This window comes from Bufo bufo, chromosome 1 (assembly GCF_905171765.1).
Source record: "Bufo bufo chromosome 1, aBufBuf1.1, whole genome shotgun sequence".
Lineage (NCBI taxonomy): Eukaryota > Metazoa > Chordata > Amphibia > Anura > Bufonidae > Bufo > Bufo bufo.
This window is the reverse complement of record NC_053389.1, coordinates 48,311,377-48,338,025: the sequence shown is the minus strand read 5'-3', so window position 1 is coordinate 48,338,025 and position 26,649 is coordinate 48,311,377. Positions and strand designations below refer to the sequence as shown.

The following is a 26,649-nucleotide window of genomic DNA, read 5'->3' as shown; positions in this document are numbered from 1 at the left end:
TGACATCACTGTGTTTATTATCTCTGGACTGTGACATCACTGTTTATTATCACTGTGTGTATTATCCCTGTACTGTGACATCACTGTGTTTATTATCCCTGTACTGTGACATCACTGTATACATTATACCTGTACTGTGACATCACTGTGTGTATTTTCCCTGTACTGTGACATCACTGTGTGTATTATCTCTGGACTGTGACATCACTGTGTGTATTTTCCCTGTACTGTGACATCACTGTGTTTATTATCCCTGTACTGTGACATCACTGTGTTTATTATCTCTGTACTGTGACATCACTGTATTTATTATTCCTGTACTGTGACATCACTGTGTTTATTACCTCTGTACTGTGACATCACTGTGTGTATTATCCCTGTACTGTGACATCACTGTGTGTATTATCTCTGTACTGTGACATCACTGTGTGTATTATCTCTGTACTGTGACATCACTGTGTTTATTATCTCTGTACTGTGACATCACTGTGTTTATTATCTCTGTACTGTGACATCACTGTTTATTATCTCTGTACTGTGACATCACTGTTTATCTCTGTACTGTGACATCACTGTTTATTATCCCTGTACTGTGACATCACTGTGTGTATTATCCCTGTACTGTGACATCACTGTGTTTATTATCCCTGTACTGTGACATCACTGTGTTTATTATTATTGATGAGCGAATCGACTTTGGATGAAACATCCGAAGTCGATCCACATAATACTTCGTTACCACTTGGAACTGAACCCGAGTTCGGGAAACTTTTTTACAGTAGAAATTTATTTATGAAGTTATTATGTGAAGTCTTGCGAGACTTCGCGAAGTAATAACTTCAGCTCATAGGAGCCAATACATCCTAATACTGTACGGAGAGCTCGCTCCGTACAGTATTTCAAACAAAGTATTATGCAAATCGACTTCGGATAAAAGTCAATTCTCTCATCCCTATTTATTATCCTGCACTGTGACATCACTATATCTTTTTTATCCTCCTAATGTGACATCACTGTGTGCATTTTCCCTGTGTGTTAGAGAAACCAAAATAATTAACAGCTTTGCATGTTCTGGACTTGCTGCTGTAGGTGGACATTCTGTCTCGGGGCCCAGTAATTACTTGTTATGCCCTTGCTCACAGATGAAGTACTGTTACATTGTATCCAGTCTAGACAACCCCCTAGGGACTGAACAGTCTGGACTCTAAGCTGCTAAACTGTAGCAAACATGAGTGAGCTTTGCACTTTGTGTTCAGACTGGATACATTGTAACAAACCTGCTGATGGGTTTCAGTCCTTAAACTTAACATTTTAATAAAATCGAACTGTTTTAGGAACCATTAGAAGAACCTTGAAAAAATTCTGTTGAACAAAACAAGAAATAAACCTCTGCCAGTGATTGTTTCTCGTGGGATGGTGACAATGCCAACCTCTGAGCTTATCAAATAGAGTCACAATTATGACATGGAGCCGGGATCGCTCCAGAGAATGGAATAAGTGTATTTTTATCTTTGAAATGATAAAATTTGCCTCACGCCGGTTGATTGTCGCTGTGTACCCTCAGGATCCGCCACAAAAAATTACTTTTATCTTTTCCTCCCTTTCATCTACTCTCCCTCTCCCCCTTTCCCTGTGACTCTGTATACTAATGCCGCCCTGCGCAAGGAATCAGAAAGGCGTCTGCGGTTGAGTCTCTCTCTCTCTCTCCTGTGAAGTTAATGACTTTAGACTGAGGCCGGTGTCTGCTCCATGTGTGACCTTGGGAAAAAAAGTTTGCCGGTGAATGAGCGGCGAGAACAGCTGACTCGGTTCTGACAGGTAATGCAAACGCACGGATCGCCGTCCGGTCAGGCGCGAGCTGATGGCACGCGACAAGCTCATCCCTCCCCCACTCCGGGAGCTGAATGCACGTTACATGGCTGCATTGATTGATGAGTCAAACGCCATAGCGGTGATTGGAGAGGAAATACTCCTTTTTTCAAGAAGAGTGCTGGTTGCCAGCCTGCAGCATTTTCTGTATGTTCCAGAAATCCTGCAGAGAACACAGGATTAATCTCCCGCTGATCTCCTCCATCTTCAGCTGGTGGGGCAGGAATTAGTTAAAAAAAAGGGAAACGCTTAAAGGCTATGTACACCTTTGGGGGCAATTTTTTATTATTGCATTGTACTCATTTTTTCAATTGATCTTTATTAAAAATGTTGAACCACTGTCTCTGTACAGCCTTGTGATTCTCTAGTAGCAGGATCTGAATTTTTACTTTGTTCCATGGCCCCTTATCTTTAATCTCTGACCTCCTAAACACTCATTATAGCTAAATCCTTATCTTACTGATAAGGCCTCATGCACACGAGCGTTGATCGGCCGTTCTGTGCATTGGGGACCGCAGACAGATCCAAACCCATTCAACTTGAATGGGTCTGTGGTCCGTCCGCAAGACAAAAAAGTAACGTATACACTACTTTTTTGCGGTGCGGGGGCACGGACAGAAACCCCATGGAGGCCCTCTGTGATTTCGCACCCATTCAAGCTGTTTGCAGGCCGCAATACAGGCACGGACGAGCAACGGCCATGTGCATGAGGCCTAAGAAAGTGGCTTAAATAAGTGTTTATGACCTTTTAGTAATTTAGAGATAACGGTTATTAGATGACCGGCAGAAAGTGAAAGCACAGCTAGACAAACATCTAACCTTTTGTGACAGCTCAATTGAAGAAATGAATTTTAGCCCAAAATGAGTAAAATGCTATCATAACATAGCCTTTAACAATCATTTTGTCCTACTATAGATAGCACAGAGGGGGGAGCCTCCTGCTGCAGCCAGCTGTCTTCCAGCCAGATACAGGACAGTACGGAGACACATAGCAAGGAACATGGCGGAGCTCCTGGGACACATAGTGAAGATTTCTTTATGTATTTCTCCGTTTTTTAAAAAAAATCTTCTTTGTGCATTTTCTAGTAATTGCAGCTATGTTATAAACAATTGCATATGAGCTAAAGTTAAAAATTTACCGATTTACCCTTCCTGGTGATTCCTACCAAACTGACTTGCAAGATTACAGGCTGAACTGGATGGACAGATGTCTTTTTTTTTCAGCCTTATAAACTATGTTCCTAAAATATGACGCAGCATCTTAAACAGTGAAATTCAGTATATTGCCTGAATTCACAGCAAAAGTATACACTGTAGATAGGGCCCACTGTTCAACCCGATTCCGCAGGAGGATGGAAAAAACGGGGGCGACAACCCTATAGTGACGGCCATCAGCAAATATGTCAACTGCCATAATAAACAATGTCACACTTCTAATAAACAGAACTAATGTCCTATCGTGTACAGCAGTGTTTCCCAACCAGTGTGCCTCCAGCTGTTGCAAAACTACAACTCCCAGCATGCCCGCACAGCCAAAGGCTGTCCGGGCATGCTGGGAGTTGTAGTTTTGCAACAGCTGGAGGCACACTGGTTGGGAAACACTGGTGTACAGCACTGGACATGCACGGTCTATTCCCATCACAACAAATCCATAGACATTCTGATGACCAGGGTGACGTCCATCAGTGGTCACCATGAAGCCTGCATTGCACTCCCGGATTAGTGCAGTTTTTCGGGGTGCGTTGGTGTAGCCCTGGTCGCATGCATAATTTGTGGTGTTCAATGGAGGTCGCTGAATGAGGTCAGTAAGATTCGGGGCTCTCAGCCGGCTCAGTGTTATCTCATACTCACCGCACGGTTGACTGATACAGGAGGTCCTCTCTCTTGCGATAATTCTCCATATGTGAGTAATTGGTTGAGAACATGGCATCGAAAGTGAAGATCTTCTGTTTAATGGTTCCTCCATCTGTCACCTGTAGAAGGAGGACAGCGACACATGAGACGCAGCAGGAACACGCCACATGGAACATTTAACGGCACCAGGAACAGCAGAACGAATGGAACCACCAAGTCGCTTTCACCTAGTCAGTGTTTGATCAGTGATTTCCATCAGTGATTGTGAGCCAAAACTAGGAGTGGTGCCTACACAGAGATAAGACGTAAAGATGCATTGGCTGCAATCCGCAAAATATGGGTGACGTTGGTGTGACGTCTGTGTTGCATCCTTTTTTTTTTTTTTGCTGACCCATTGACTTGTGGCCAAGAATAGGACATGTTCTATCTTCTGCGGAATGGACATACAGATGCGGGAGGCACACAAAAGCACGGAAACCATCCGTATTTTGCATCCGAGCTGCATTTTCTTTTCACTTCAATGGGGGCGCAAAAGATGAGGACAGCAGTCCGCATCCATTTCTCTGTTCCGCAAAAAATAGAACATGTCCTATTATTGTCCGTTTTGCGGACAAGAATAGGCATTTCTATCATAGGGCGGGATGTTCCGTTCCTCAAAATGCGGAAAACACATGGCTGGTATCCGTGTTTTTTGGATCCGGAATTTGAAGACCACAAAACAGGGTGCGGACATGTGCATGAGGCCTTATAGAAAGATTTGCTCCTGTTCTGTGTTTAGAGACCCGCACCTGGCTTTGGCTGACAATCACTGACCAAACACTAAGTACTTACTAAAAGTCGCACATTGATGAATTAGACCAGGGATGCTCGACCTGCGACCCTTCAGCTATTGCAAAACTACAACTCCCAGCATGCCCAGACAGCCTACTGCTGTCAGCCTACAGAAGGGCATGGTGGGAGTTGTAGTTTTACAACAGCTGGAGGGCTGTAGGTTGGGCATCTTAGACTAGACTTATTATTAGTATGACCTCTGGTGGTTGTTTTTCAGCTCGACAGGTTTATATTCACTTAGACTGGTCTAATTTATTTGAGCATGAAAAAGGTTGAATCTTTGCGGAGGAAAGTTGCATGTCTACAGGAAAGTGCGGGTTTTAATGCAAAAAAGTCACACCTCACCACTCAAAACAGATGAAGAAAAGTACTGTAATTACTGCACAGCCCGAGGTAAGAGGGGCATATATGGAATCTGCTTACATTAACAAATATAATAAGTCAAAAACTGAAAATTGGGAGTTGGGGGGTGACAGAAGCCCTTTAAGAATGGCGCCCCTTCTCTGACACAACCACCATCATCAGCTGATGAAATAAACTGATCGCCACTCTTCTCTGCTGACTTATCCTTGTCCTGAACGCTCAGCCTTCTTCATTTTTTTTAACCTCAGCCTCTCATCTCCCGCACACGCAGCATCTCTCCCATTATATATACTGGGGTACTATGCGGGGGCCATTATATATATACTGGGGTACTATGCGGGGGCCATTATATATATACTGGGGTACTATGCGGGGGCCATTATATATATACTGGGGTACTATGCGGGGGCCATTATATATATACTGGGGTACTATGCGGGGGCCATTATATATATACTGGGGTACTATGCGGGGGCCATTATATATATACTGGGATACTATGTGGGGGCCATTATATATATACTGGGGTACTATGCGGGGGCCATTATATATATACTGGGGTACTATGCGGGGGCCATTATATATATACTGGGGTACTATGCGGGGGCCATTATATATACTGGGATACTATGCGGGGGCCATTATATATATACTGGGATACTATGTGGGGGCCATTATATATATACTGGGGTACTATGCGGGGGCCATTATATATATACTGGGATACTATGCGAGGGCCATTATATATATACTGGGATACTATGCGGGGGCCATTATATATATACTGGGATACAATGCGGGGGCCATTATATATATACTGGGATACTATGTGGGGGCCATTATATATATACTGGGGTACTATGCGGGGGCCATTATATATATACTGGGATACTATGTGGGGGCCATTATATATATGCTGGGGTACTATGTGGGTCCATTATATATATACTGGGGTACTATGCGGAGGCCCTTATATATATACTGGGGTACTATGCGGGGGCCATTATATATATACTGGGATACTATGCGGAGGCCCTTATATATATACTGGGGTACTATGCGGGGGCCATTATATATATACTGGGGTACTATGCGGGGGCCATTATATATATACTGGGGTACTATGCGGGGGCCATTATATATATACTGGGGTACTATGCGGGGGCCATTATATATATACTGGGGTACTATGCGGGGGCCATTATATATATACTGGGGTACTATGCGGGGGCCATTATATATATACTGGGATACTATGTGGGGGCCATTATATATATACTGGGGTACTATGCGGGGGCCATTATATATATACTGGGGTACTATGCGGGGGCCATTATATATATACTGGGGTACTATGCGGGGGCCATTATATATATACTGGGGTACTATGCGGGGGCCATTATATATACTGGGATACTATGCGGGGGCCATTATATATATACTGGGATACTATGTGGGGGCCATTATATATATACTGGGGTACTATGCGGGGGCCATTATATATATACTGGGATACTATGCGAGGGCCATTATATATATACTGGGATACTATGCGGGGGCCATTATATATATACTGGGATACAATGCGGGGGCCATTATATATATACTGGGATACTATGTGGGGGCCATTATATATATACTGGGGTACTATGTGGGGGCCATTATATATATACTGGGATACTATGTGGGGGCCATTATATATATGCTGGGGTACTATGTGGGTCCATTATATATATACTGGGGTACTATGCGGAGGCCCTTATATATATACTGGGGTACTATGCGGGGGCCATTATATATATACTGGGATACTATGCGGAGGCCCTTATATATATACTGGGGTACTATGCGGGGGCCATTATATATATACTGGGATACTATGCGGGGGCCATTATATATATACTGGGATACTATGCAGGGGCCATTATATATATTGGAGCACTATGGGGGGTCATTGGATGTCCAGGGGCACTATGTGGGGGCCATTATATATACTGGGGTACTATGCGGGGGCCATTATATATATACTGGGGTACTATGCGGGGGCCATTATATATATACTGGGATACTATGTGGGGGCCATTATATATATACTGGGGTACTATGCGGGGGCCATTATATATATACTGGGATACTATGCGGGGGCCATTATATATATACTGGGGTACTATGCGGGTGCCATTATATATATACTGGGGTACTATGCGGGGGCCATTATATATATACTGGGATACTATGTGGGGGCCATTATATATATACTGGGGTACTATGCGGGGGCCATTATATATATACTGGGATACTATGTGGGGGCCATTATATATATACTGGGGTACTATGTGGGGCCATTATATATATACTGGGGTACTATGCGGGGGCCATTATATATATACTGGGGTACTATGCGGGGGCCATTATATATACTGGGATACTATGCGGGGGCCATTATATATATACTGGGATACTATGTGGGGGCCATTATATATATACTGGGGTACTATGCGGGGGCCATTATATATATACTGGGATACTATGCGAGGGCCATTATATATATACTGGGATACTATGCGGGGGCCATTATATATATACTGGGATACAATGCGGGGGCCATTATATATATACTGGGATACTATGTGGGGGCCATTATATATATACTGGGGTACTATGCGGGGGCCATTATATATATACTGGGATACTATGTGGGGGCCATTATATATATGCTGGGGTACTATGTGGGTCCATTATATATATACTGGGGTACTATGCGGGGGCCCTTATATATATACTGGGGTACTATGCGGGGGCCATTATATATATACTGGGATACTATGCGGAGGCCCTTATATATATACTGGGGTACTATGCGGGGGCCATTATATATATACTGGGGTACTATGCGGGGGCCATTATATATATACTGGGGTACTATGCGGGGGCCATTATATATATACTGGGGTACTATGCGGGGGCCATTATATATATACTGGGGTACTATGCGGGGGCCATTATATATATACTGGGGTACTATGCGGGGGCCATTATATATATACTGGGATACTATGTGGGGGCCATTATATATATACTGGGGTACTATGCGGGGGCCATTATATATATACTGGGGTACTATGCGGGGGCCATTATATATATACTGGGGTACTATGCGGGGGCCATTATATATATACTGGGGTACTATGCGGGGGCCATTATATATACTGGGATACTATGCGGGGGCCATTATATATATACTGGGATACTATGTGGGGGCCATTATATATATACTGGGGTACTATGCGGGGGCCATTATATATATACTGGGATACTATGCGGGGGCCATTATATATATACTGGGATACTATGCGGGGGCCATTATATATATACTGGGATACAATGCGGGGGCCATTATATATATACTGGGATACTATGTGGGGGCCATTATATATATACTGGGGTACTATGCGGGGGCCATTATATATATACTGGGATACTATGTGGGGGCCATTATATATATGCTGGGGTACTATGTGGGTCCATTATATATATACTGGGGTACTATGCGGAGGCCCTTATATATATACTGGGGTACTATGCGGGGGCCATTATATATATACTGGGATACTATGCGGAGGCCCTTATATATATACTGGGGTACTATGCGGGGGCCATTATATATATACTGGGGTACTATGCGGGGGCCATTATATATATACTGGGGTACTATGCGGGGGCCATTATATATATACTGGGGTACTATGCGGGGGCCATTATATATATACTGGGGTACTATGCGGGGGCCATTATATATATACTGGGGTACTATGCGGGGGCCATTATATATATACTGGGATACTATGCGGGGGCCATTATATATATACTGGGGTACTATGCGGGGGCCATTATATATATACTGGGGTACTATGCGGGGGCCATTATATATATACTGGGGTACTATGCGGGGGCCATTATATATATACTGGGGTACTATGCGGGGGCCATTATATATACTGGGATACTATGCGGGGGCCATTATATATATACTGGGATACTATGCGGGGGCCATTATATATATACTGGGGTACTATGCGGGGGCCATTATATATATACTGGGATACTATGCGAGGGCCATTATATATATACTGGGATACTATGCGGGGGCCATTATATATATACTGGGATACAATGCGGGGGCCATTATATATATACTGGGATACTATGTGGGGGCCATTATATATATACTGGGGTACTATGCGGGGGCCATTATATATATACTGGGATACTATGTGGGGGCCATTATATATATGCTGGGGTACTATGTGGGTCCATTATATATATACTGGGGTACTATGCGGAGGCCCTTATATATATACTGGGGTACTATGCGGGGGCCATTATATATATACTGGGATACTATGCGGAGGCCCTTATATATATACTGGGGTACTATGCGGGGGCCATTATATATATACTGGGATACTATGCGGGGGCCATTATATATATACTGGGATACTATGCGGGGGCCATTATATATATTGGAGCACTATGGGGGGTCATTGGATGTCCAGGGGCACTATGTGGGGGCCATTATATATACTGGGGTACTATGCGGGGGCCATTATATATATACTGGGGTACTATGCGGGGGCCATTATATATATACTGGGATACTATGTGGGGGCCATTATATATATACTGGGGTACTATGCGGGGGCCATTATATATATACTGGGATACTATGCGGGGGCCATTATATATATACTGGGGTACTATGCGGGTGCCATTATATATATACTGGGGTACTATGCGGGGGCCATTATATATATACTGGGATACTATGTGGGGGCCATTATATATATACTGGGGTACTATGCGGGGGCCATTATATATATACTGGGATACTATGTGGGGGCCATTATATATATACTGGGGTACTATGTGGGGCCATTATATATATACTGGGGTACTATGCGGGGGCCATTATATATATACTGGGGTACTATGCGGGGGCCATTATATATACTGGGATACTATGCGGGGGCCATTATATATATACTGGGATACTATGTGGGGGCCATTATATATATACTGGGGTACTATGCGGGGGCCATTATATATATACTGGGATACTATGCGAGGGCCATTATATATATACTGGGATACTATGCGGGGGCCATTATATATATACTGGGATACAATGCGGGGGCCATTATATATATACTGGGATACTATGTGGGGGCCATTATATATATACTGGGGTACTATGCGGGGGCCATTATATATATACTGGGATACTATGTGGGGGCCATTATATATATGCTGGGGTACTATGTGGGTCCATTATATATATACTGGGGTACTATGCGGAGGCCCTTATATATATACTGGGGTACTATGCGGGGGCCATTATATATATACTGGGATACTATGCGGAGGCCCTTATATATATACTGGGGTACTATGCGGGGGCCATTATATATATACTGGGGTACTATGCGGGGGCCATTATATATATACTGGGGTACTATGCGGGGGCCATTATATATATGCTGGGGTACTATGCGGGGGCCATTATATATATACTGGGGTACTATGCGGGGGCCATTATATATATACTGGGGTACTATGCGGGGGCCATTATATATATACTGGGATACTATGTGGGGGCCATTATATATATACTGGGGTACTATGCGGGGGCCATTATATATATACTGGGGTACTATGCGGGGGCCATTATATATATACTGGGGTACTATGCGGGGGCCATTATATATATACTGGGGTACTATGCGGGGGCCATTATATATACTGGGATACTATGCGGGGGCCATTATATATATACTGGGATACTATGTGGGGGCCATTATATATATACTGGGGTACTATGCGGGGGCCATTATATATATACTGGGATACTATGCGGGGGCCATTATATATATACTGGGATACTATGCGGGGGCCATTATATATATACTGGGATACAATGCGGGGGCCATTATATATATACTGGGATACTATGCGGGGGCCATTATATATATACTGGGGTACTATGCGGGGGCCATTATATATATACTGGGATACTATGTGGGGGCCATTATATATATGCTGGGGTACTATGTGGGTCCATTATATATATACTGGGGTACTATGCGGGGGCCCTTATATATATACTGGGGTACTATGCGGGGGCCATTATATATATACTGGGATACTATGCGGAGGCCCTTATATATATACTGGGGTACTATGCGGGGGCCATTATATATATACTGGGATACTATGCGGGGGCCATTATATATATACTGGGATACTATGCGGGGGCCATTATATATATTGGAGCACTATGGGGGGTCATTGGATGTCCAGGGGCACTATGTGGGGGCCATTATATATACTGGGGTACTATGCGGGGGCCATTATATATATACTGGGGTACTATGCGGGGGCCATTATATATATACTGGGATACTATGTGGGGGCCATTATATATATACTGGGGTACTATGCGGGGGCCATTATATATATACTGGGATACTATGCGGGGGCCATTATATATATACTGGGGTACTATGCGGGTGCCATTATATATATACTGGGGTACTATGCGGGGGCCATTATATATATACTGGGATACTATGTGGGGGCCATTATATATATACTGGGGTACTATGCGGGGGCCATTATATATATACTGGGATACTATGTGGGGGCCATTATATATATACTGGGGTACTATGTGGGGCCATTATATATATACTGGGATACTATGCGGGGGCCATTATATATATACTGGGGTACTATGCGGGTGCCATTATATATATACTGGGGTACTATGCGGGTGCCATTATATATATACTGGGGTACTATGCGGGGGCCATTATATATATACTGGGATACTATGCGGGGGCCATTATATATATACACTGGGGTACTATGTGGGGCCATTATATATATACTGGGGTACTATGTGGGGCCATTATATATATACTGGGATACTATGCGGGGGCCATTATATATATACTGGGATACTATGCGGGGGCCATTATATATATACTGGGATACTATGCGGGGGCCATTATATATATACTGGGATACTATGCGGGGGCCATTATATATATTGGAGCACTATGGGGGGTCATTGGATGTCCAGGGGCACTATGTGGGGGCCATTATATATACTGGGGTACTATGCGGGGGCCATTATATATATACTGGGATACTATGTGGGGGCCATTATATATATACTGGGGTACTATGCGGGGGCCATTATATATATACTGGGATACTATGCGGGGGCCATTATATATATACTGGGGTACTATGCGGGGGCCATTATATATATACTGGGGTACTATGCGGGTCCATTATATATACTGGGGTACTATGCGGGGGCCATTATATATATACTGGGATACTATGCGGGGGCCATTATATATATACTGGGGTACTATGCGGGTGCCATTATATATATACTGGGGTACTATGCGGGTGCCATTATATATATACTGGGGTACTATGCGGGGGCCATTATATATATACTGGGATACTATGTGGGGGCCATTATATATATACTGGGGTACTATGCGGGGGCCATTATATATATACTGGGATACTATGCGGGGGCCATTATATATATACTGGGGTACTATGCGGGTGCCATTATATATATACTGGGGTACTATGCGGGGGCCATTATATATATACTGGGATACTATGTGGGGGCCATTATATATATACTGGGGTACTATGCGGGGGCCATTATATATATACTGGGATACTATGTGGGGGCCATTATATATATGCTGGGGTACTATGTGGGTCCATTATATATATACTGGGGTACTATGTGGGGCCATTATATATATACTGGGATACTATGCGGGGGCCATTATATATATACTGGGGTACTATGCGGGTGCCATTATATATATACTGGGGTACTATGCGGGTGCCATTATATATATACTGGGGTACTATGCGGGGGCCATTATATATATACTGGGATACTATGCGGGGGCCATTATATATATACACTGGGGTACTATGTGGGGCCATTATATATATACTGGGGTACTATGTGGGGCCATTATATATATACTGGGATACTATGCGGGGGCCATTATATATATACTGGGGTACTATGCGGGTGCCATTATATATATACTGGGGTACTATGCGGGTGCCATTATATATATACTGGGGTACTATGCGGGGGCCATTATATATATACTGGGATACTATGCGGGGGCCATTATATATATACTGGGGTACTATGTGGGGCCATTATATATATTGGAGCACTATGGGGGGTCATTGGATGTCCAGGGGCACTATGTGGGGGCCATTATATATATACTGGGATACTATGCGGGGGCCATTATATATATACTGGGGTACTATGTGGGGCCATTATATATATGCTGGGGTACTATGCGGGTCCATTATATATACTGGGGTACTATGTGGGGCCATTATATATATACTGGGATACTATGCGGGGGCCATTATATATATACTGGGGTACTATGCGGGTGCCATTATATATATACTGGGGTACTATGCGGGTGCCATTATATATATACTGGGGTACTATGCGGGGGCCATTATATATATACTGGGATACTATGCGGGGGCCATTATATATATACTGGGGTACTATGCGGGTGCCATTATATATATACTGGGGTACTATGCGGGGGCCATTATATATATACTGGGATACTATGTGGGGGCCATTATATATATACTGGGGTACTATGCGGGGGCCATTATATATATACTGGGATACTATGTGGGGGCCATTATATATATGCTGGGGTACTATGTGGGTCCATTATATATATACTGGGGTACTATGTGGGGCCATTATATATATACTGGGATACTATGCGGGGGCCATTATATATATACTGGGGTACTATGCGGGTGCCATTATATATATACTGGGGTACTATGTGGGTGCCATTATATATATACTGGGGTACTATGCGGGGGCCATTATATATATACACTGGGGTACTATGTGGGGCCATTATATATACACTGGGGTACTATGTGGGGCCATTATATATATACTGGGGTACTATGTGGGGCCATTATATATATACTGGGATACTATGTGGGGCCATTATATATATACTGGGATACTATGCGGGGGCCATTATATATATACTGGGATACTATGCGGGGGCCATTATATATATACTGGGGTACTATGCGGGTGCCATTATATATATACTGGGGTACTATGCGGGTGCCATTATATATATACTGGGGTACTATGCGGGGGCCATTATATATATACTGGGATACTATGCGGGGGCCATTATATATATACTGGGGTACTATGTGGGGCCATTATATATATTGGAGCACTATGGGGGGTCATTATATATACTGGGATACTATGCGGGGGCCATTATATATATTGGAGCACTATGGGGGGTCATTGGATGTCCAGGGGCACTATGTGGGGGCCATTATATTTACTGGGGTACTATGCGGGGGCCATTATATATATACTGGGATACTATGCGGGGGCCATTATATATATTGGAGCACTATGGGGGGTCATTGGATGTCCAGGGGCACTATGTGGGGGCCATTATATATACTGGGATACTATGCGGGGTCCATTATATATATACTGGGGTACTATGTGGGGGCCATTATATATATACTGGGGTACTATGTGGGGGCCATTATATATATACTGGGATACTATGCGGGGGCCATTATATATATTGGAGCACTATGGGGGGTCATTGGATGTCCAGGGGCACTATGTGGGGGCCATTATATTTACTGGGGTACTATGCGGGGGCCATTATATATATACTGGGATACTATGCGGGGTCCATTATATATATTGGAGCACTATGGGGGGTCATTATATATACTGGGATACTATGCGGGGTCCATTATATATATACTGGGATACTATGCGGGGTCCATTATATATATACTGGGATACTATGCGGGGTCCATTATATATATACTGGGATACTATGCGGGGTCCATTATATATACTGGGGTACTATGTGGGGCCATTATATATATACTGGGATACTATGCGGGGTCCATTATATATATACTGGGATACTATGCGGGGTCCATTATATATATACTGGGGTACTATGTGGGGGCCATTATATATATACTGGGGTACTATGTGGGGGCCATTATATATATTGGAGCACTATGGGGGGCCATTAGATGTCCAGGGGCACTATGTGGGGGCCATTAGCTATACTGGGGTAACATATGGGGAGTCACTGGATGTCCAGGGGACACTATGGGGGACATTATGAATACTCAGTGAACTGCAGTATTCAAAAAAGCCAATAAACATCTGTTTTTAACAGCCATTAAAAACGGATAGTCAGAAAAAGATGCAAAATAGTCATGAAAAACTGACAGCGTATCAATTTATTTATATTTTTTTTATTTCACTCATCAAGCCCTTGGCTCCCTTAAAAGTTGAAATTGGACCCTCACTGGTCAGCAGTGCAGGAAAGGGCCCCTGTGCAGAAGCAACTATTAGGGCCTCACGCATACAACCGTAGCAGGTCCATGCTCGTATTGTGGCCCGCAACTAGCAGGTCGGCAATATACGGGCGCTGGCCGTGTGCACAATGTATCACGGATGCGGACCCATCCACTTGAGTGGGTCCGCAATCCGGAAGACAAGGCGCGGAATGGATGCGCGGATTGGAAGCCCACAGAAGCACTACGGTGTCCTTCCGTGGGTTTTCTGTCTGTGACTCTGCACCGCCAAAAAATAGTGCACGGACTACTTTTTAGCGGTGAGAATCGTCAGATATGGATCGTGAACCCCATTCAAGTGCATCTACAGACGGCGAGCAGATGGTGGGTGCCCGTGCATTGCAGACCACAACTTGCGGTCCACAGCACGGGCACAGCCGGCACAAGGTCGAGGCCTAAGGGTTTCACCCGAAGTCGATTCGCTCATCCCTAGTGGCCACATTCGAGCTGTCCACGCTGAGCCCCTTTCCCATAATCCTCCTCTACAAATGCATGAATATTCAGCCTTCGGGTCATGTGACTGCTCACAGCAGCGCAGGATATTTCAGCACGCAGGATGGACTAAGCCGTAAGTGCCACTAAATGGCAATAAAAGTGGATCCTCTCCCCTCCCCCAACCGCTATCGGCTGCCAGATAATACAATCTGTTTATTTAAAAGCTGCCTGTACATATCATTTCCATCGGCCCGACCTCTCCATAGACATGAAAGGTCATCTAATAACCAGACATGATGTGGGGCTGAGCGCGCTTCACGTAGCAGAGACTGGATTACGCTCATTTGCTGCTTTTTGGAAATCCTGGTGTCGCACTGGTTCACGTCCCAACTGGGATTCATGAAGACTGAAGGTTAGATAACGGGCAGGATCAAGGCCCCCCCCAGAACCTCTCATTACAATACTCGGCCTTGTATTCATCCAATATGGCGCCTGATGGGAGTTTCATCCACGTTTTCTGGTCTTGTTAAACCCTCTGCCAACGAAATACATCAGCGGCACAAATCTCTCTCCTGTTTGTTACAATGTATCAGTGCAGGTAAAATGTATCAAAGTCCCTGTCGTTTAGCTCACAGAGGATTGTTTGGGGACCATGGATTTGCAGTGGACATATTGCGGATTCGCACGCAGATTTAGCTCCTAGTCCGGCTGAACCACACAATAGGTTTGTTACACTGTATCAGTGCGGTTCTTCCCCTGCCCTTATAGCTCGCTACAATGTATCAGTGAAGAAACAAATATTTAGGCTACTACACATTAGCGTTAATATTTTCCGGTATTGAGATCCATCAATGGGGACAAAACGTAACTGAACAGAACGGAGCGCTCCCAAATGCATTCTGTTCCGTTCTCATACCGGAGAGCAACCTTCCCTTTAAGTGGTGTTTTTTTTTTTTTTGCACCAGAGTCTTTGGTATGTTTTTTAGTGGCAAAAACACCAGTTCTGGATGTTAGCTGAAAGTCTATGGGAAATATGAATTGAAACACATTGTTTTTTTGGCTACTGGCAACCGCTCTACTGACTGATAGGCCTCAGCCCTAGTGACACATGCTGAGTTTCATCCTTTAACTGCCACTAGCCGTATCTACTATTAGAAGCTGTGACAGTTACAGTGAAAGAGCTGCAGCACAAAGGACATGCCCCTCTGAGCTGTCATAGGGAGAGAGCTACAGCAGAAAGGACATGTTTCCTGAGCTGTAAGAAGGGTAGAGGTGCAAAGGAAATGACACCCCCCCTGAGCTGTGATAGGGAGAGAGCAGTGGCAGAAAGGACATGCCCCCTGAGCTGTGATAGGGAGAAAGCTGTGGCAGGAAGAACATGTCCTCTGAGCTGTGATAGGGAGAAAGCTGCAGCAGAAAGAACACGCCCACCCGAGAAAAGACACGCCCCCTGAGCTGCCAGCTTGAAATAAATCTAGCAGAGCAATCGGAGCAAGGAATGTGGAGATCTCTGGATCCATGTGAGGTACAGGGCTGGTTCTAGCTTTGTTAGAAAGAGGTCGTCATGTACTATATGATGTCTGATTTTCATTGTATACATTAATCATGGGAGAATCCCATTAAGCCTCATTTACATAAGACTAGGTCACCCTATAAAAGGCACAAGCCGTTGTCTTCTCCGCTGCCGGCTCATAGCACTGATACATGACAGCAGACCCAGCTCTGGTCGTCCAGCATGCGCGGAGTTGGTCGACGTGAACGCTTTGTTACCCCGAGGCCTCTATTTCTGAGAGTGAAGTTGTGTCAGGCGCTGAGTTACGGATGCAGAGCCTTGCGCTGGTACTGAGTGGATCTTCAGGAGCAGGGTTAGCAATAAAGAGACGAGTTCCTCAAGTCGAGTTTGTTATGACAGTATAAATCTCTCTGGAAGCAATAAAGCAGCTCTCGGTTCACATTATCCGGCACTGTCCGCTGATTCCGCCGCCGTCCCCGGCTCCTTCAATGCTATTTTGCAAACTCTTAGCTCCAAAGGTTTAATAGGTTTTAAGCGTTCTCCGAAGACCTCGTCAACTCGGCGCTGTCTGCCACCGTATAGTAACCAAATGAGACAAGGCAATTTATGACACCAGCTGTCTCTGTCAAAACTCCAGCTCCCAAATAGGCTTTAGGAGAGCAAATTATCACTTACGGCAGCCTTTGTGCGACATTCGGCTGCGGCATGGCGTGGCGAAGAGCTGTAAAGGGAGGAAGGGGGTTACACCAGGAGGCGTCTTCGGCATCTTCTGAGGCATGAAAAGGTCAGGGAATGACTGGAGATAGCCACTTGTCAGGGACGGGTTTTAATGCACTGGTGATAAATAATAGATGTCACCTTCTCCATCCTCAGGGGCCACCTCCAGATCCTTGCACATCTTCTGGAGTACACAGCGATCCTTCAATTGGTAATTCCGTTGCTCCTACTTGTGTCACCTCAATGTATTCTCACCTTGGTCTCCTTCAGGTTTTAGGATGTAGAATCTATTCTGCACTTGGCTCCTAATCTTCACACCTGTGAGATTCCTTTCCCAACACGGAATTATCTTCACCAGTATTTCCTTGCAGGCAGGGGTGCGCCGCCAATGAGGCAAGGTGAGGCGATTGCCTCAGGCGATGCAAACCAGAAACTAGTGGGGGCGGCATAAGGGAGGTGAGAACTTAACGCTTCCAATTACCCTGTATATTTTGTAGCATTGTATGCAATGTTTTCGAAGTATGTCTTTAACAGTAGGGCTGGAGGGAAGGGTCTGATATTGATGACCTTCGATGACCTGGTAAAGGGAGGAAGGGGGTTACACTAGGAGGCGCTCTCGGCATCTTTTGAGGCGTGAAAAGGTCAGGGAATGACTGGAGATAGCCACTTGTCAGGGACGGGTTTTAATGCACTGGTGATAAATAATAGATGTCACCTTCTCCATCCTCAGGGGCCACCTCCAAATCGTTGCACATCTCCTGGAGTACACAGCGATCCCTCAATTGGTAATTCCGTCGCTCCTACTGGTGTCACCTCAACGTATTCTCACCTTGGTCTCCTTCAGGTTTTAGGATGTAAAATCTATTTTTCACTCGCCTCCTAATCTTCACACCTGTGAGATTCCTTTCCCAACATGGAATTATCTTCACCAGTAACTCCTTGCTGGCAGGGGTGCGCCACCAATGAGGCAAGGTGAGGCGATTGCCTCAGGCAATGCAAACCAGAAACAAGTGGGGACGGCATCAGGGAGGTGAGAAATTAACGCTTCCAATTACCCTGTATATTTTGTAGCATTGTATGCAATGTTTTCTAAGTATGTCTTTAACAGTAGGGCTGGAGGGAAGGGTCTGATATTGATGACCTTTGATGGCCTGGTAAAGGGAGGAAGGGGGTTACACCAGGAGGCGCCCTCAGCATCTTCTGAGGCATGAAAAGGTCAGGGAATGACTGGAGATAGCCACTTGTCAGGGACGGGTTTTAATGCACTGGTGATAAATAATAGATGTCGCCTTCTCCATCCTCAGGGGCCAACTCCAAATCCTAGCACATCTTCTGGAGTACACAGCGATCCTTCAATTGGTAATTCCATTGCTCCTACTGGTGTCACTTCAATGTATTCTCACCTTGGTCTCCTTCAGGTTTTAGGATGTAAAATCTATTTTGCACTTGGCTCCTAATCTTCACACCTGTGAGATTCCTTTCCCAACACGGAATTATCTTCACCAGCATTTCCTTGCAGGCAGGGGTGCGCCGCCAATGAGACAAGGTGAGGCGATTGCCTCAGGCGATGCGAACCAGAAACAAGTGGGGGCGGCATCAGGGACGTGAGAACTTAACGCTTCCAATTACCCTGTATATTTTGTAGCATTATATGCAATGTTTTCTAGTATGTCTTTAACAGTAGGGCTGGAGGGAAGGGTCTGATATTGATGACCTTTGATGACCTGGTAAAGGGAGGAAGGGGGTTACACCAGGAGGCGCCCTCGGCATCTTTTGAGGCGTGAAAAGGTCAGGGAATGACTAGAGATAGCCACTCGTCAGGGACGGGTTTTAATGCACTGGTGATAAATAATAGATGTCACCTTCTCCTTCCTCCCACCTCCAAATCCTTGCACATCTCCTGGAGTACACAGCGATCCTTCAACTGGTAATTCCATCGCTCCTACTGGTGTCACCTCAACGTATTCTCACCTTGGTCTCCTTCAGGTTTTAGGATGTAAAATCTATCTTGCACTTGGCTCCTAATCTTCAAGCCTGTGAGATTCCTTTGCCAACACGGTGCGAACCAAAAACAAGTGGGGGCGGAGGCGGGGAAATGAACGCTTCCAATTACCCTGTATGTTTTGTAGCATTGTATGCAATGTTTTCCAAGTCTGACTTTACCAGTAGGGCTGGAGGGGGAAGGGGTTAGGTTGATAATTTGTCATTGGGGGGAGGGGGGGCACGCCATTTAAATTTTCACCTCAAGGAGCAGAAAGGCTAGGTGCACCCCTCAAATTAATTGGCTTGCATCTCCTGCCTTTGGATTGTCCTCACCGAGGATCACCAAGCCGCCATCACGCCAGTAACCAATATCATTTACATTGCTTTTCATACGGGAGCTCCCGGCTGTCGGGGAAAATAATGATCCCCTCAAGTCATCTCCCTGCAGAATGCAATGGAAATGCGTGCTTTTCATTGTTGACAGCTCGTGTTTATTGCTGTGAGTTGTGTCAGGAGATCTGAAGAATGAGAGCACTGCTTACAGGACTAAAGAAGAGATGACAAAGAGAGAGGGGGTCCAGGTGAGAGACCCCCCACCAGCAAGCTGTCACCACGCCACAACTTTTATAATGAATCTCACTCTCCTGTAAGGCTTGTGCTATGTGCTGACTAAGGCCTCGTTCACATGTTCGTGTCCGTTTGACGTCCATGGAGAAAAAACAGAAACACAAACCAAACAGGGATCCTTCAGGAACATCTTCACAGAAGAACCACGGATGTCACAGATGTCATCACGGACGTGTGAATGAGGTCTTGTACACATTTCTATGTCCATTTCACGTTCATGGAAAATCTATCTGTGTTTCATCCGTGAAAATATTCATGAAGGATCTGTGTTTGGTCCGTGTGTCCCTTCGTGTGTCATCCGTATGCCATGGACGCTGCTCAGCTGAAAATTAATTTCCGAAGTATCTTCTACCAATGGTCCATTAAAAAACCACTGATAGAACACAGATGCCATCTGTGTTGTGTCAGTGGCTTTTCACAGACCCACAGACTTTAATGGGCGTATTTGGTCCGCATCATGTGCGGCAAGCTCTTGAGGAGTCAGTGCAGAGGATGGGAGTGGTAGTGGCCCTGATGAGATGCCTTTGTGTCACGGTGTCGTAAGTCAGACCGTCACTCCCTGGGGTTCGGTGCAGTGAATAAGTGACGTGAAGAAATCGGGCAGAGATAGAACAAAGAAGGTCTTCCTTTACTGAGTTCAAAGACAGACAGCAGCCCACCCAGGAGCAGTTCGTATAAAATACAATTTCTCCTCCCAGATAATGGGGTATGGTGTCTGGCAATGTGGCAGAAGATGACGCTCAAAAATTTGCTAACTGACAATGTGTTACCCACATTGTCCACTGTATGATGCAGGTTTCTAGCTATGCCTGTCCTGAACTGCAGTAATGGTGTCCTAATGTGTTACCCGCCACCTTGCAGCAGAGTCTTTTTAGCTTGATTGCTTTACCACTCCACTATTGTCGCACAGGCGTTAAAATAGTCACAAAAATGCCCTTAATGTCCCCATTTTGTCTGATTTAACAGTGAAGGAGAATCGCAAAAAGAATCATTAGACGAACCTACGGCAGTCTGTGCACCTGCCGTAAAAACTACCCCTGACACGCCCCCATCCTGTTCCACTGCCAAACATGGCGTAAAAACCCCCAAAAAATCGGGCAAAAATGGGACTTGAAACTATTTTTACGTCTAGGGCTACTTTCACACCTGCGCGTTTCCTTTCCACTTTTGCTATCCGTCATAGGATCTCAATACCAGAGGAAAACGCTTCCGTTTTATCCCCATTTATTGTCAATGTGGACAAAACTGAACTGAAGGGAACGGAACCTTACAATGGTTTTAGTGACGGATCCGTCTTGGCTATTTTGGAGATAATACAACCGGATCCATTCATAACGGATGCAGACAGTTGTATTATCGTGACGGAAGTATTCTTTTGCTGGTCCATGACGGATCCAGCAAAAACGCAGATGTGAAAGCAGCCTAAGGCTGAGTTCACATCACTGTTTAGCTTTCCGTTTTTTCTGATCCATCAGAAGAAGAGAAAGAAAAAAAAAAGATCCTGTTGCATCAGTTTGAGCCATTTCCGTCTGAGATCCGTTTTTTTAGATGGAAAAAACGTCCTGCATGCAGTACGTTTTTCCCCCCCGTCTATAAAAAAAAACGGATCTCGGACTAAAATGGCTCAAACGGATCCGTATTTTTTACAGGATTCAGTTTTTTCTTTTTCTTTCTCTTCTTCTGACGGATCAGAAGAACGGAAAGCTAAACGGTGATGTGAACTCAGCCTAAAATAGTCGCACGTCCCTAAATAAATGACCCCCAATGTTCTCAGTTGATAATGAAACTCTGCAGTTCTTTCAGAATTTCCAGGGTAAAAAAAGGAGGATACAAAGGAGTAACACCTTGTGTAAATAAAAATCGGATTGTTGTTTGTACCGACCAATCGGATCGCAGCTGTCACCTTCCTTGTGTAATCAGATGAGCGCCACAACAAGTTGCTATCTTTGCTTTGAATTTTAGAATTTTTAATTTTCCTGCCTCGTTAAAATCCAAAAATACCCTCCGTATCGCGGACCTTGGTTACTAAGCAACAGGACAGAAGCCGGCGACAGAAGGACAGAAGCCGGGTGACATGGGTTATGCTAACTGCGAAACACATGTGTTAGGGTACGTTCACACTTGTGGCAGGACGGATCCGACAGGCTGTTCACCCTGTCGGATCCGTCCTTCCGCTATTTCGCCGTGCCGCCGGACTGCCGCTCCGTCCCCATTGACTATAATGGGGACGGGGGGCGGAGGTCCGGCGCAGCACGGTAGTGCACGGCGAAAGGCCGCCGGACTAAAAGTCCTGCATGTCCGACTTTTTAATCCAGCGGCCTCTCACCGCGAACTGCCGTCCTGCGCAGGAGCTCCGCCCCCGTCCCCATTATAGTCAATGGGGACGGAGCGGCAGTCCGGCGGCACGGCGAAATAGCGGAAGGACGGATCCGACAGGGTGAACAGCCTGTCGGATCCGTCCTGCCGCAAGTGTGAAAGTACCCTAACAATGCATTGCGGGGAACAATATGCAAATCTACAGCCTGATACATTGCAACTTCTCATTTTGACACAATGTATCAATGCAAGACCAGCCCAATGCCATAAACTCCCAGGACCCAGGGCCCCATCTGCAGAATCCTGGGGTGATATATCTAGATTATGGAGGGGCTGCTCTTCCTGTCATATATTTCACAGCACTAACCCAGGGTGATGTCCATGGCATCATTGTGCCCGGTGCCAGCTGGATTCCAAATTTCTGCCTCTTTCAAAATACCTTTCAGCTTCTTTGATAGTCACAAAGCGGCGTATTCCGCCCTCACAAGCGCGCATTAGCAGCTCATTCATTCTCTCTCTATTCAGCTGCGACAGGCTTTGGATTGATGCCTGGCTCTAAAGTCCTGGATGTGATCTGTGGTGCAAAATTTGAGCAAGTGACATAGAATTTACACCCTGTGTGTGGAAACAACTGCCAAGCCGTCCGCTGGATGCCGTGGACTATGTGCTGAGCCGGAGAAAGTGGCAAGGTGCTAAATAAGAATGAAGCTCAGAAAGTAAAGAGTGTTTTATAGAGACGTGTGCTGAGCAGAATTATTCCGTATCGTATCACAGTTCTACTAATACAGCTATGGGCACTGTATATACAGATATAAACAATATAAATACTGTATATGTGTCCTGTACACATACATTACATTACTGATCCTGAGTTACATCCTGTATTATACTCCAGAGCTGCACTCACTATTCTGCTGGTGCAGTCACTGTGCACATACATTACATTACTTATCCTGTACTGATCCTGAGTTACATCCTGTATTACACCCCAGAGCTGCACTCACTATTCTGCTGGTGGAGTCACTGTGTGCACACATTACAATACTAATCCTGTGCTGATCCTGAGTTACATCCTGTATTATACTCCAGAGCTGCACTCACTATTCTGCTGGTGCAGTCACTGTGTAGATACATTACATTACTTATCCTGCACTGATCCTGAGTTACATCCTGCATTATACTCCAGAGCTGCACTCACTATTCTGCTGGTGCAGTCACTGTGTACATACAATACTTATCCTGTACTGATCCCGAGTTACATCCTGAATTATACCCCAGAGCTGCACTCACTATTCTGCTGGTGGAGTCACTGTGTGCACACATTACAATACTAATCCTGTGCTGATCCTGAGTTACATCCTGTATTATACTCCAGAGCTGCACTCACTATTCTGCTGATACAGTCACTGTGTACACACATTGCTTATCCTGTACTGATCCTGAGTTACATCCTGTATTATACTCCAGAGCTGCACTCACTATTCTGCTGGTGGAGTCACTGTGTACATACATTACTTATCCTGTACTGATCCTGAGTTACATCCTGTATTATACTCCAGAGCTGTACTCACTGTTCTGCTGGTACAATCACTGTGTACATACATTACATTACTTATCCTGTACTGATTCTGAGTTACATCCTGTATTATACTCCAGAGCTGCACTTACTATTCTGCTGGTGCAGTCACTGTGTACATACATTACATTACTTATCCTGTACTGATCCTGAGTTACATCCTGTATTATACCCCAGAGCTGCACTCACTGTTCTGCTGGTACAATCACTGTGTACATACATTACATTACTTATCCTGTACTGATCCCGAGTTACATCCTGTATTGTACTTCAGAGCTGCACTCACTATTCTGCTGGTGCAGTTACTGTGTACATACTGTCACGGCCAATTTATATTGACCGTGACGCTGTTGCGTGCAGACTGGTTGCCGGGGGCAACGTGTAGTTTTCTGTTTGCACGTACACTTTCCTTTATTTGGTGCATTCCCCGTTTTGGTGGTAACGGGGTTAATTTAGGTGTGTCTGCTAGGTGTGGTGGGTGTGACCTCAGGCCTCTTTATATGATGGTGTGTTGGAGCCTGTGGTCACTCTTATTTTGTTGTGTGCCTGAGTAGGAGCTCTGCTCCCTGGCGGTATGTCTTTGTGTCTGTGTGATTCACCCTTATTTATTATATTGATTCCTTGCCCTGGCTGTGTGTCCCCTCCGGTGTGTCTCTGTTTTCCTCCCCCACCTGGTGTATGTTGTATTGGTGTGGTTGGTGTATGGAGGTTTTCTGGTGGTGTCTGGGCTCCACAAGGGGTGTGCTTTCCCGGAGGGGTTTAAGCGAAGACAAGACTGTGGGTTTCCCAGCCTGGAGCCTCATTCCATCTTGGCTACGGCAGGTAAGTGTGGATTGCATAATTATGTTGCTGTGTAACTTACCTGCCGTACTGTTTATCCCATGGTCTTGCTTCCTGTCTGCCACTGGGTCTCTGGAGACACCTTTTCATCCGTGGTGTAGGATGAATGGGTGGTCTCTGCCCTGTAGTTTGGCCTAGGGCATTACAGGGATAGTAGGGTCCTAGGTTCGTGAGCATGAGCCCCCTTACCATCTGAGGCGGGTCATGCGCTAGGAGTCCAGGGAGAGCTCAGGGTTACTTTAGGTGGTGACCAGCTCCTTGTGCCCTGCTATCTTGCGTTGCAGCCACTCCCATTGCACGGTGGGGGGTTTTCCCCGCTTCTCGCCGTGACACATACATTACTTATCCTGTACTGATCCTGAGTTACATCCTGTATTATACTCCAGAGCTGCACTCACTATTCTGCTGGTGCAGTTACTGTGTACACACATACATTACTTATCCTGTACTGATCCTGAGTTACATCCTGTATTATACTCCAGAGCTGCACTCACTATTCTGCTGGTGCAGTTACTGTGTACATACATTACATTACTTATCCTGTACTGATCCTGAGTTACATCCTGTAAGTCAGTGGTTCCCAACCTTTTTTGCACCAAGGACCAGTTTCATGCAAGACAATTTTCCCAGGGACCGGGTGGGGGGAGGAAGGGGGCGGTGGTTCTGGGGCGGGGCTTAGGGGGTGGGCAGGGCTGACTGATTCACGCACATAACAAAACACAAGGTGCATATTAAAATATATAACACTATATAAACTGACTATGGTCTCTGCTGCACTGGTCTCTGCTGCACTGGTCTCTGCTGCACTGCACCCTATTTTTCGCCTTATAAGATGCACCTAGGTTTTAGAGGAGAACAATAAGAAAAAAATATTTTTCATTACACCTCAGGTCAGACCAGCAGTCAGACCCCCAATGTTAATCAGACCTCAGATCAGACCCCCAATGGCTCAGATCAACCCCCAAACCTTTAGCCATTTATCAGCCCCCCATGTCAGCCATAAACCCCCCATGTCAGCCATAAACCCCCCCATGTCAGCCATAAACCCCCGCATGTCAGCCATAAGCCCCCCATGTCAGCCCCCAGGTCAGCCATCAGCATCTCATGTCAAACCATTAGCCCCTCATGTCAGCCCCTCATGTCAGCCCCACATGTCAGCCATATGTCAGCCCCACATTGGATGGTTTAA

General features: G+C 45.2%; 1 protein-coding gene across 3 annotated transcripts in view; it reads right to left on the bottom strand.

Moving 5' to 3' along the window:
• The window catches only part of IGSF21 (immunoglobin superfamily member 21), a 511,660-nt gene that overhangs the window by 297,671 nt on the left and 187,340 nt on the right, over positions 1-26,649 (bottom strand). For all 3 annotated transcript variants that reach the window (XM_040423085.1, XM_040423101.1, XM_040423094.1), the window contains exon 3: positions 3,721-3,842. In XM_040423085.1, the coding sequence (XP_040279019.1) occupies positions 3,721-3,842 (122 nt within the window). The remainder of the gene's footprint in view (positions 1-3,720; positions 3,843-26,649) is intronic.